The 13528-nt window shown below is 35.5% G+C and overlaps 1 protein-coding gene across 4 annotated transcripts in view; it reads right to left on the bottom strand.

Moving 5' to 3' along the window:
* The window catches only part of LOC145248001 (inward rectifier potassium channel 2-like), a 63462-nt gene that overhangs the window by 6192 nt on the left and 43742 nt on the right, over positions 1-13528 (bottom strand). Inside the window, exon 1 of one of the 4 annotated variants that reach the window (XM_080109684.1) lies at positions 7389-7985. The exons of the other annotated variants lie outside the window; for them this stretch is intronic. Coding sequence (XP_079965810.1) covers positions 7389-7605 — 217 coding nt within the window. The 5' untranslated portion in view covers positions 7606-7985. Of the gene's footprint in view, positions 1-7388; positions 7986-13528 lie in introns of those variants that run through there. 4 annotated transcript variants of the gene reach the window in all.

Below are 13528 nucleotides of genomic sequence, written 5' to 3'. Positions count from 1 at the left end.
TAGTTCTAATAAAAAAGCTATGTTCATGGAATCTACGTTTAGGTTTAGGCACAGATAAAGAGTGGGGGTAATTATTGATAGTGTTTACAGCTAGACGAGTGTTTCTTGTGAAAGTTTGGCGAGGGGGGACCATAGATTGAAGCTCAGTCGAACACTTTCCATGAAAATAACGATACATCAGAGACAAACTCGCAACATCTCTTCTGTGAGATAGAGGTTGCAAGGAAGAGAAAAGGACATCTCCTACGAGGCTACGAAGTCTATTTTGAACTCTATCAAGGCAAGCCAAGTCCTTTCTAGCAGCTCCTGCCCAGATGTGGCAACAGTATTCCATCCTTGGACGTACCTGGCTCTTATATAGATAGAGAATTGTATCAGCAGTGAGATATCTACTGGATCGATAGAAGGATCCGACCATTTTTCCAGCGGCCTTGGTAACAGATTTGATGTACATGTTCCATTTAAGATCATGAGTAATAGTCAAGCCCAGAAGCTTGTCAAAACTTGAGGCCTCCTGAAGACGAGAGCCATTCATTTCAATTGATTCCAGATGGGGATCAGAATGTTGATGATGTAAAGAGAGAAGCTTGGTTTTAGATGCATTAAAAGTAACCAGCCACTCCTTTCCCCATTGTACTACATGCTCAAGATCAGAGGAGAGAGAATTGGAGAGAACTTGGTCGTTTACTGTCTTAGATGTGCTACCATAAATGGTAGTGTCAGCATAAATGTCTACAAATGATGTAAGGATGTGATTTGGAAGATCATTAATGTAGATCAGGAAAAGAGTTGGGCCCAGGATGGACCCCTGAGGGACACCGGCATTAATACTGTGGGCTTCTGATTTTTGCCCCTCAACTACTACTCTTATGAACCTATCAGAAAGAAATGATTTAATAATTGAGAAGACATTTCCAGCTATACCATAGCTAGAGATCTTATGAAGTAAACCTTTATGCCATACCCTATCAAAGGCCTTAGATATGTCAAGAGCAATTGCCCTAGAAAGGTTGCCTCCGTCGAGAGATTTGCTAATCCTATGAGATATAACTGTAAGCACATCTGCTGTAGATCTAGCAGAACGGAAACCATATTGAGTGTCACTAAGAAGGTTATTTTTGTTGAGATGGTTGATTACTTCTGTATTTAACACAGATTCCAGCAACTTACTCATGACGCACAGGAGACTTATTGGCCTGTACTGAGAGGGGGATGAGCGATCACCTGAATTCTTAAATACAGGGCATACTGATGAAATTTTCCAGGGAGATGGGAAACTATTCTCCTTAAGACAACGTTTAAATAGTTTTGTAAGTATGGACGCTAGTTCAGGTTGAAGTTTTTTGAGTACTATAATTGGAATACCGTCCGGGCCAGTTGCTTTACTGGAATCAAGGTTTTTGATTAGCTTGGCAACATCACGTACAGATATACGTATATCACATAGTGTGTTTTCAGATACAGGAGGAAATATTGGGGGTTGGCGGCCTTGATCGCAAAAGGTAGAATTAGCTGCAAAGTTCTTGACAAAGAGTTTGGCTTTGTCTGATGCTGACAAGATTACCTCAGGTCCATTGATGATAGTTGGGATGGAGCACACGCTCCTGTTCAGAATTCTGTTTGCTATTTGCCAAAACTGGCGGGAACCAAGCCGCTGCTCAGCTACTTTGGACTTAACAGATTGAGCATACAACCATCTTGCGTTCTTTATTACTTTCTTACAATGGTTGCTGGCAGTACTGAAAGCGGCTTTAGTTTCCATACATCTATTACATTGGAAACAGTGGAAAAAGTGATTTCTGTGCGCAATGGCAGCAGCACATTCTGGAGAGAACCATGGCTGGCTGTTAGGTTTTTGCTGAAACTTTTTCGAGGGTATGAAACGGTCAATACCTACAATTAACCATTCCGTCAGGTCTAATACTATAGAGGACACATCCTTTTTAAATATGGAATGCAGAGGTAGATCAGTTATAAATGTACGGAAGCTATCCCAGTCAGCCTTAGTGTATCGATATACTGTACGATGGAGAGGTACGTCTGGGGACTTATTACATTTCATTTTTATCTTAATTGATACAACAGAGTGGTTGGAAGATCCAAGAGGCGACAGAACAGAAACTGAACATAGTTCAGGGCAAGTTGTGAGAAAAAGGTCTAGTAGGCTCGCATACTGGCCGTCATTGTCGGGCACACGGGTGGGTTCCTGAACAATCTGAGTGAGGTCATAGGCAATGGAGAAATCATGACAGAACCTCCCCTCATCATCGGTCTTGTTTGAGTGGGTCAACCATTCGACGTTGTGAACATTGAAGTCTCCACATACGTGAATGTTAGCTGAAGGATAAGCAGATAGGACTTGGTAAATTTTCTCAGATATGCTTTTAAAGATAGTAACTCCTCTGTTGTGGGGGCGATAGAGAGTAAATAAAAATGCCGTAGTGTGAGCTAAAGCAACCCGGAAGCACATATAGGGTAAGTTAGGATCTTCCCTGGAGATGTCCCTACCACATGGAAAGCTATCTTTAATATAGGCACATATTCCATGCCCATGGCGATCTTGGGGGTCAGATTTAGAAGTTAAGTTAGAGTATCCTTTAATTGCGAACTCTTCTAGGGAAATAGCCTGTCCAATGCCAGTTTCACTTAAAAATAAAAGATCTGGTTTAGTTTCCTGTAATTGGGTTTCAACCTCTGGAAGGTTAGAACGTAGACCCCTGATGTTGGAGAAGGAGACATGGTAGTAGGGGTCTACGTTTGAAGTTGGAGAACCGGGTTTAATCGTGTATTTTTTCTTGAAACTTGTCATGATGAAATTTTGAAATTTGTGGACTAGGTCGTCAGATTTACTTAGAGCAGGACAGAGAGGGGAAACTAAGAGAGAAAAAGAAATGAAGAATTTTTTTTTTATTTGTAGCTAATGATAAGGTAAAGCCGTAACAATTACCCACTAGTATGGCATCGAGAGGCCCCACCAGAAGCTACTGCATGGTCCAGAATCCATTCACCAAATGGCAATACAGCAGCCCCAGTACTTTGCACCTGCTGATAGGACAGCCTCCTTAGTGGTTAATCCAAGGTTCGGGTCCCTGACTATCAGGCGGATAACGTCAGCCCAGACAAAACGTTTACCTCCAGCACCCTTACTAGTGACATGGCTACAAGGATAGACATAGAAACAGAAAATTTCCGCCATCTCTGCCAACTGTTCTCACAAAATACTGCCAACCTAGAAAACAGCTTTTTCTTCTCCCTTTGTCAGAAAAATCACTCATTAAAAATGAGGACTGAGGGACAAATAAGAAGAAGCGAGAGTAACAGGAGCTGCCGATAACGCATCCACAATGCGTTTTCTACTCTCCATTAAAAAAAAAAAAAATCAAAAAATCAAAAAAATCATTAAGTATTGTACTTAATAAAAGTCCAACAGACGTGTTTAAGGGAAAGTATGGTGATAGATTCCTCTCTCACGAACTAAAAATGAGTACAATTCGTAATCTATTTTTGCAATCAACTCGGTAGATAAATAAACATTAATGTACGAGAAAAAAAAGCTAGCATTTAATAAAACAGAAATACACAAATTAAATACTGAAATAAAATGGAGTTATTAATATTTTAATATAAAATAAAAAGTATGATTAAAATTGAAATCACTTATCTCCACAAAAACACTTCCGTCTCCAAATTGCAAACTGTAGTGAAAGAAATTGAGTTAGCAGCGTTCAAAACATTTTTTTTAAAAATTAACCGTTAAAAGAAAAGAAAACGCTCGGATCCTTTGAGACTCTCATCGACTACTAAACACAACGGCAGCATATAAATACACGCTGTTAAACAGACGCATACACACAATTGATATACGCATGTGAACATACGTAGCACCAGTCGAAATTAATAGAATACATTCTCTCATTAATAAAACAAAGGCACACTATTTTCATAAATGTTAATTTTACGCACATGTAAACGTAAACGACGCCACCCTAAATGAACATCTCTGTTCAATTCCTTCCTAACGCACAAGTATATGAAAGAAATAAACACATATACTCAACTTTTATTTTACAGGAATAACAGGAGGTTTTCTTAAACTCATTGAACTTCCAATCTTTACAAACAATTATTTTTTTTATTGTATTAACAATTGTTGAATAAAACGAATTCATTATATATATATATATATATATATATATATATATATATATATATATATATATATATATATATATATGTAGACTTTGTCATTCTGACATTTAATCATATCATATCCTCTGCAACGGTTTTTATTTCTTTCGCACTTTAGTTTTTCAAAATAAGTTATCAACCTCGAATTAATGTGTAAAATAGATCGTTGCAAAACAATTAGTCACACTCCGAAAATAGGTTAGGCGTTCCGTTACGCTTCAATATCAAACAGCATGAACGTGAAGATTGAATAAACGCACCGTAAAACATACGGCTCCGGGTGAATACGTCCATTAGATAATTCAAAGGTTCTGGTTTCTTAATGTTCAACATTCAACTGTGAATTACACTTGTTGACATAAAAAATGTTTATGTAAAATCATGAATATTTATGATTTAAGGTAAATGCAATCATCACGACACACCAACCCCTTCTTTGTGTTATTCGATTCTAAAATTATATCATCTTTAGAAATGAGTTCCTGGCGAGTTGCCGCCACACAGTTAAACAAGATCAGTTATTAATGTGAGAAAAATCTAGCTTTCTAAAATGTGTTACTCTGGATTGAGACAAAATATAAATCCCCTCAGTCTAGAAGGATTTCTCTTTTATTGAACGAAGACAGAAAAAATGATGCGTAATATGAGAACAGATAATACTACAAGTATACTATATAGTCCAAAGAGATAAATGAAGATTTTTAAACGTATTATTGAAGACGAATAGCATTTTAATCGATTACTGGCGAAAATTATGGTATTCCATATATATGTATTATGGAATAGGCAAAACGAGTTTGAATCCTATTGTCTTCAAATACAATTGGGAAAAGTATGAACCCCTTTCTACGTACTACAGATTAAACAGCAGTTCAATGACTTGTTTGCAATCATTCATTCATAGCAGATCTTGTGTTTTTAGATGATTAAAACAAATTAATTAAAATGAAAAGAATCGAATGATTTAAATTGCTTGTTATAATTTCTTGCTTATTTTCTATAGTGGTTTAGCGAAAAATACTACAGAAGAAAGCGATAGAAGTCCAAATAATAACAACTCACTTCTGCTATTAATCAAACTAATGAAGCACTTTTTTTTTTGCAAATATACTACAGTTTTATCACTTACAATTGACGTCATCTATATAATAAAACTAAAACTCTGATAATCATATTTGTTTGCACATGGATTGTTTTACATAGAAATAGAAAGAGTGAATGAAACGAGAAGTGACGAGAGGAGGGGAAGTCGTGGGTAGAGTGAAATTGGAAGAGTGGTAAGAGTAGCTGCATAAATGGAGAATGGAAGAATTACGTAAATAAATAAAGGACATAAATAAAGAAAAATCTACAACAGAGAAAGGGAGTAAAATGTTACGTAAATAAATAAACGGCGAAGATAAAAATGAAAACTTGTAAATTACGTGATATTATAAAAATGCTAATAAAAGGTTCAACGAGCAAGTTCCAAAATAATACCTTCTATTTTTTCCCGCCCGAATAGATTAGAGGGGATTGCTAATAGCATTGTTATGATGGAACTTATACATTCATGTCCTTAAAGTTTAATATCTCTGTTGCATATATTGAAGAGTAAGATACTAAAAAAGCAACCCCTATCATGGATGTGCATTAGCAGCAGCGATACGTCATTGACTTCATGGCAAAAGTGCATTGAGAATGATGTAGAAAAATAACTTCTGGAACACAAAAGGTCGCTCGTTTTAATGGTACCACTCCCATTTTCATAACTCTTCAACATTTTGAATAAAAAATAGGAAGCTTTGCTTTTGGACCCCCCCACACACACACACACACAGAGGTAAGTTTCAATGACCAAATGAAAGAATCAGTTCACAATCATAATTTTTGTTTATTTTATTTATTTTACTGAATTTTATTATTTTTAATTTGGGTGAATACCTATATTTTTTCTAAATTCACTTACATACAGGATATATACAGTCATAATTATATATGTATGATATATACGCGTCGTGTGTCGTCATAATTGTGTAGATACACTCACAAATGCGTATTTTTTCATGTATGTATAATCTCGATTCATTATCATGTGTGTATATAACATCAATTTGTCAACATATAAATAGGGGTAGGCTATAGAAACAAAATTTTTCAAATAAATGCCAAAAGTGGCTTATTACCTTCATTTATATGTAAATAGATGGGAACAAGTAATTTTGTCAAAACGGGTCAAAATTGGAGGGTCGCTGGCCCCAAATGTGATTTGACCGCGTCGACGCATGAAAATGGCCCAAATTTCGCCCACGAACACACTTAATCATTTATTGAAAGCCACAGGGTGCATTTTTTGACTATAAATGCATTTGTATCATTAAATCTAACATTCCCATTGGCTATCCCACAAGTATAGGGCTTTTTAGGGTATCTCAGAGTCCAAAATGGGTCAAAATTACCCCAAAATTAGCCAAAAATGGTCGGAAATCACGGATTTTTTTTCATAACGCCGTCATATTCACTCAAAATACATTTTTTGATAAAAAGCGTGTGATTGCTCGGAATATTAAAATTTAAATTATAATAAAACTTATAATCTTTCTTATCTGTTTTCTACAAGGATATTTATTTTATCAAAGAATAATACATTGTGAATCGAGAAGCACATATGTGTTGTTACTGATAAAAGCGACTCTATATAAATCTTCCATCTATAATTAAATATAAGGGGACAAAAATCAAACTAAGACCACCTCCACAGTATTGCAGTTTTGAATACAATCCTTTCCGCGGGGTTTCTATGATTCCTACACACCCAATGCTGATGGATTCGAAAAGAGGTACCATTTGATCTGACTCTTTTGAAAGAGTCGCAATAAGAAAAGTACATTCTTAAAATTAGCCCATTAAACATGTGCGTTTAACAATGAAAATGCTATTTAACTTTAAATGTGACAGAATAATAGACCAATCAACGGCCGAGCCTTTTATAAATACAATTTAAAACTTAAGTGTGACAGACAAAAATGCTATATCAAATTTAACATGTTCGTCGGTCTGTCAAATCGAAGTTTGAAATAGCATTTTCGCTGGTCTATCATGCCATTTCAAACTTATTAACCGACAGACATAAGACCTTATAGAAATGCATGTTTCCTTCTAAAAATGCTCAATTTGATGATGTTTTTCGTTTGTTTTGCTCAATAATAAAACGTCCTTACCTTTCCGCAGTCTAACATTGTGATATTCTTCCTGACAAACTTCAGGCGTATCGGTATCTTGACCTTCAGTGATATCTTCTCGATTTTTGAAATCGTCAGATTTTTCAACAATTTTCAAGGTCTCCAAGTCTTCCTCATCATCGCTAGTGTCTTCGTGGATCTGCAAATCCGTGACAGGAGCAACGTTTTCGACGACTTCCTTAAAAAGCGCATCCATTAGCTGAGGAGGTTTGCAAGACAAGACCGACGAAGAAATGTGTTGCAGTTTGCTTGTTCACTGCACCAGACTGAAGTATGCAAACAAACAAAATCCCCAGAAAAGCTTGTCTTTCCAGCCTCGGGACACACACACAATAATCATCTGCAGCATCATCTCGGCGACACTTACACTAAAACCTTTCACATCCCCAACTCTGAACTGACATTTCTCGACTGGTTCGGGCCATGTTTTAACCAACTAACCCACCTACTTAAAAAAACGTCAGCCGATCTACTGGGAAAATGTCGAAGTAATTATCTATGAGATTTTGAAGAGTAAGTTCACTTTTAAACGAACTGTCAAGTTATAAACTTCCTATTTTCTTCGTGGTTAGAAAAAAGTTCATTTATTTAATAACAAAAGAAGATATATATATAGAGAGAGACAGAGAGAGAGAGAGAGAGAGAGAGAGAGAGAGAGAGGGAGAGAGAGAGGGGGGGAGAGTTAAGGATGATTAATAATAAAAACAAATAAAAAGAAACTTATAAGATGCGTCAATTCAATCTATGCGTTTAGCGTTAAAAAAGATATTTCAAGCTAAGTCGGGACGAACAGGGCATATTTTAAAGATGTTTGGACGCATATAAAAATAATCTGACATAAAATTAAGGACAGGCGGCATTTTAAAGTCGGGAAACGTAACTCTGTAATTTATCCACTTAAATCTCTCTCTCATTCACACATACACACAAAAAGCTTACACAAAGAAAAACAATTGAAACGGAGGAAGAAGTCATCAAAAACGATCTCGTTTCGATCAACGGACGTCTTCAGAAAATGTGACTTTTCTTAAAACATTTATCGATCCGAACGAAATCGACAAATATCGTCTTTTTGACAATTTCTTGTAATGTTTAATTTGCTTTTCCTTTTGCCATTTTTATAATCTTGTCTCCATGGCATTTCATTTTATAATATACCAGGTATTTTATCCACACACACAACCACATTATGGCTATATAAAGACCATAATTATCTTTAAACATGATGAATTTAAAAATAAAAAGACTGAAAGGGCTAGCTAACCGGTTTCGGACTTCGTTAAACAAAGTTAGATCGAGATTAGAATTACATTATAACGATATGGAGATTATAGCGAGGGAAAGAGAAGACAAAATCAAAGAGAAATCACATTAAGTCCGATATTTTCTCTTTGTTTAAAAAGGCTGACTATTGAGACTGAAAATGAAGAATAAGTCACAAGAAAATTAAATGCACAGGACCAGTTATTTATAAGATGTTCAGCGATGGAAGAATCGTATGTATTATTCATAACATCTGATACTAGATAATTCGCCTCATGGATTTTTGTGGGAACGTGTTGTTAAACTCGGAAGTTTTATCTTAGCCCTTCCACATAGTGTAAACCACAACTACATTTAAATAAATGATAGAATAATTATCGCAGGAAGAGAACATCTGGTTCAAATAGACGTAAAAATGGGCCAAATAGAAAAAACAACTCCAGTATTCGAAGCCAAGTAACATACGAATAGACAAAGAGATTTTGGTACAAATCCATCATTCGTTTATTAGCTAAAGTAAAGAGGAGATAAATAGGATATTTGTTCACAGAAGCTGTTTAGTTTTATAAAATATTGAAATTATAATTTTAATAGTAAACTCAACAATGTCTAATGGAGTGCCACTGTTACTTACTAATGAATTTAATTTTGTCATCCGGCCTGGTCTTCGAACAAATAATTAAGACCTTATGAGTAAGGGTTTTAATTAAATTGAGCTTTTATTTTTTGGAACACAATAAACCCCAACGAATATACAGACTACTAAAAGTTGGTTTCCAGTATACCGAAGTAATAAAATCAGAGAAATCTTTACAAGCGACACATAAAAAAATAGAAAAAAAATAACGGGTTTCCTTATCTAAAGTAAACTTGAGAGCTGGAGGAATTTCGTTGATGGATGGAAAAAAGAAAACGTCCGCTTCCGTCTCACTGTTGAACAAACAAAAGGTGTCGTCAACATAACGAAAGCAAATGTCTGGTCTTTTAAAACCAAATAACATAACTTTTACATGAAAACTTAGAAAGATGTTAACCAATGACCGTCTCACAGGAGGACTCATACTTTAGTACATAATCTTGTTAAAACTGAATTCAACTGACATCGTGGCGAATTTCATTAATACTTTCGGGAATAGGAGTATGTAGTTGACTGCGATGTAAGACATCTGTACATATGCATTAATCGCCTCTAGAAGGAGAACGCAGATACAAAGATTTAACATAACTAAAGAACATATAAATCTGTCAGTATAGGAATTATCTATCTATATATCTATAAAAGTGAACGTGTCTGTGTGTCTGTGTACATTTCCCTACGCAATAACTCTGTCAATTTTTAGTCTACAGACTCGAAATTTGATATGAGATACTGAGATTTGCGAAAATCTATGTGATTGGTTCCGACAATTTTGGGTCTAAACACTTGAAATTTTAGATACATGTTTCTTGAACAGGGATCTAACGTAATAACTTGATTTGAGTCCAAAACGATAAATGTTAAGGAGTCATAATAGGGGTCAAAGTTAAAAATTTTTTTTGATCTCTGCGGTCTCTACCAAATATCTAAGGATAATTTCTGGTCTAAATATTTGAAATTTTACATAAAGGGTATTCAGAGATAGATTAAACGCTTTTTAATCGGTTTGGGTCGAAAATTTGAGCTACAAATATATAAATCTATGTAGGTATGTTTGCATGTCTGCCTAAAACTTTCGACAGAGGCGACAGATTTTCACAAGAGCAGTATCGTTTTGAAGCTTGACCCTTCAGACAACAAATACCGAAAAATTGGCTAAAAACATTAATTTCTTCACCCTCAACTGGGTACTTTTCTACAGGGAGGGGTCGCTTTTTTCGCCGATATTTTCGAAAGTCATCCCCTCTTTTCGATTGTGTAGCCTTAATTTAAACCTACGTCACTTACGGTTTGGCGGTGGTCGTAACAGCAAAGGCATCACGTTTTTTCCCGTTCTTTTTCTCCTTCGTGATACGGGTTCGAGCCTGTCTTCCTACTTCCTCATTATTTTTTCTCAACACACACCTCCGGGCAACGCCGGGCACCCATGCTAGTTTTTGTATAAAATCCAAAAATATAAATATATCTTTAATACAAAATGAATCATAGTATTCCAAAACTGGTTCCAAAACAGTGTCAAACCATTTGGTTACTTATGTTGAGAAAACTATCTTGGATAATATAGGGCATAACGGTTTCTCGCCCCATGGGTTTTAGGCAGATCATAGAGATAGGAACAAATAGTCTAATCAAATTAAAAATGGTAGCGGGAAAAGCTCAACTCTTGCCCATTTAGTCTCAATAGATGTAGTAAAATCATGTGTATCTAACCGATCTAACTGAACAAATTTAGAGGTGCTCATCAGAATGTTTATTTTATTAACATAATAATCTTAATTATGAAGTATGACAACTCCTTATCCTTTGTCATGTTTTTTGACAACTGAGGAATTATTGTGACGAAGCGCTTTAATTCATTCTGCTAATTAAATTCACAAAACAATACATGTGTACCAGAGTAAGAATAAACGAAGTCATTTTATTTCGCTTTGAGGTCACTAACTTTAGAGTCCGAAATATGTGGAGTCTTGTTAATTCAGCAAAAAAAGACTTCGAATTCAGAGTATATTTCTTCACATTTCGCAGTTCTGGGTGGAATACACAAGTTTAAACCGCGTGAAACGATATTAAGGTCAAGTGAGTAGAACTAAAAGAAAGAAATAATGAGGACGTTTTGAATATTATCAGGGTTTGTCGAACAACTAAATTAAAAAAATGTAATTTATTCTGTCTTTTAAACCTTAACCTGCAAAGGGTACGCTGATGAACCAATGCAACATACTGTATAAACCTTATAGTGTCGGAAAACGATAAAGTGCCTATAGATTCACTCCATAACACATGATAGTTTTTATTGAGTGGTGCAAGGCACAAGAACATTTTCACAATAAAATTGGAGATAAAAATATTTTCAATTTTTTTTCCAGGATGTAAATTCGCCTTTAAAAATTTTAAACAAAATAAAAAGGGTACAGATTTTATTACTTTAGCACAAATGAAAACGACGATGTTATAGTCAGTTGGGAAATAGACATGCGGTATTGTGCTTATGGAATTTTTTTAGTTTTAAGCACAGATCTAGAGTAGGGGAGGTTTTTACAAAGGTTGTAAATAGACGAGTGTTTGGTGTGAATCTTTTACATGAATTGAATCTCAGTCGAGCGTCTGTTATTACGTTGGTAACATGTTAACTATTATATGCGTTCATCTAACAATTAAATAAACAAAGATACTGTGACAATAGAATTTAACTCGGAAATCCTATCGAAAAAAATAACACGATCCATGTACTGTCAAAGTACCACCCATTGCTAATATCGATATACACGAAGAAAATTTGGCAATTTAAATGCTTTTCATGCTACCAATACGGCAGCGAACGTCTATGAAATATTAGAGGGTAATGTTTTTTGAATACGGATATGACCAAACGAAGTACTCCAGTGGGTTTAGGTCGGAAGAGGAGGGGATCAGTGAGAGAAGGGTACTAAGTCGTAGCATTCTGAAGCAAAGCCTGTGTCTCTTTGGACTTGTGAGCCGGCGCCGAGAACTACTACCACACCCAGGGTCTGGCAGCGGCCACCTGGTTGCACCATGGAATCACCACATTCTTCAGCACACCCACGTACTCTTTGGTGTTGATTTTCAAGCCGACTTCGAAGATGTGAGATGGTATGATTTGGCCTTCTGTTGAAACTACACCAAAGGCCACAAATGTGCCCTCAAGCGTTAAACCTTAAGGGTTTGCATTTTGAGGGTGCTGGCAATGGTCCTGTTATCAAGGGAGGTAATGAGAAGTTGATCGGTAGCGAATTCCTGAACTTTCCCTAATATCGCAATTACTGCCATTACCGTTATCTCTAGCTTTCATATTCCCTTTAGCTCTATAGTAATCTCTATGTATTTACATAGTTTTTCTTTCCACTTTAGCTTCACATTGCAGACTGCTGGTACAGCGAAATCTGTATTTTGATAGTTTTTTTTTTAATTCTTGTTAACTATTATACCACCCGGTCTTCTTGCTAGTGTGTGCTTGTCTGTTTATAGTTCTATATAGAAGAAAATTTTATTTATTCACTTTCCAATACCAGCTCCGATTTGTGTCTATAATATTGTAAGGAATGTGAGGAAGAATGTAAACTGTGTCAATCGTTTTCTTGCAGATTAGTAAAATATCAATATTTCACTACATATACGTCACAAAAATATTATAACTTCTTAAATATCGCATAAATTTGATTAAAAATTTGGGAAATAACTAACCTTAAATTAGTCATTTGACGATACAATTTAAATATTTTTGTCACGTATATTTAGTGAAATATTGATATTTTACTAATTTGCAATAAAGCGATTGGACAGATTAGTAGTGTAAGGAATCTAGCATATTACATCCGCATACTACCGCATTATAACTGCCCTTTTCTTAGCTATAAAATCATCCTCATCAGATAATAGAAACATCCATATATTATTATCTTACCAAAAATCGACTCTAATCATTAACGTAATGTTCTTTTAGGGTCATACATTGCGGAAGAAATCTGAAGTGCAATTTATGTAGTTTTGCCATCTTAATTATCAACTTGCGATTTTCCTTTAAATGCAGTAATAATGCTATATAAGATTCGCTATTAGTGGTTCTTCCTTTCTCGAAGCAATCGGTGAACAAAAAACGTTGCACAGCTCAAAATACGGGACACAACATCCTACCTACTGCTGTTTGCGTCTTCGATGTGATCAGAAGTAGATGAAAATCGTTAAAACCGACCAAAGACGC

The sequence above is a fragment of the Euprymna scolopes genome, chromosome 26 (assembly GCF_053919585.1).
Source record: "Euprymna scolopes isolate OS-2025 chromosome 26, ASM5391958v1, whole genome shotgun sequence".
Taxonomy (NCBI): Eukaryota; Metazoa; Mollusca; class Cephalopoda; order Sepiida; family Sepiolidae; genus Euprymna; species Euprymna scolopes.
This window is presented reverse-complemented; position numbering and strand designations above follow the sequence as displayed.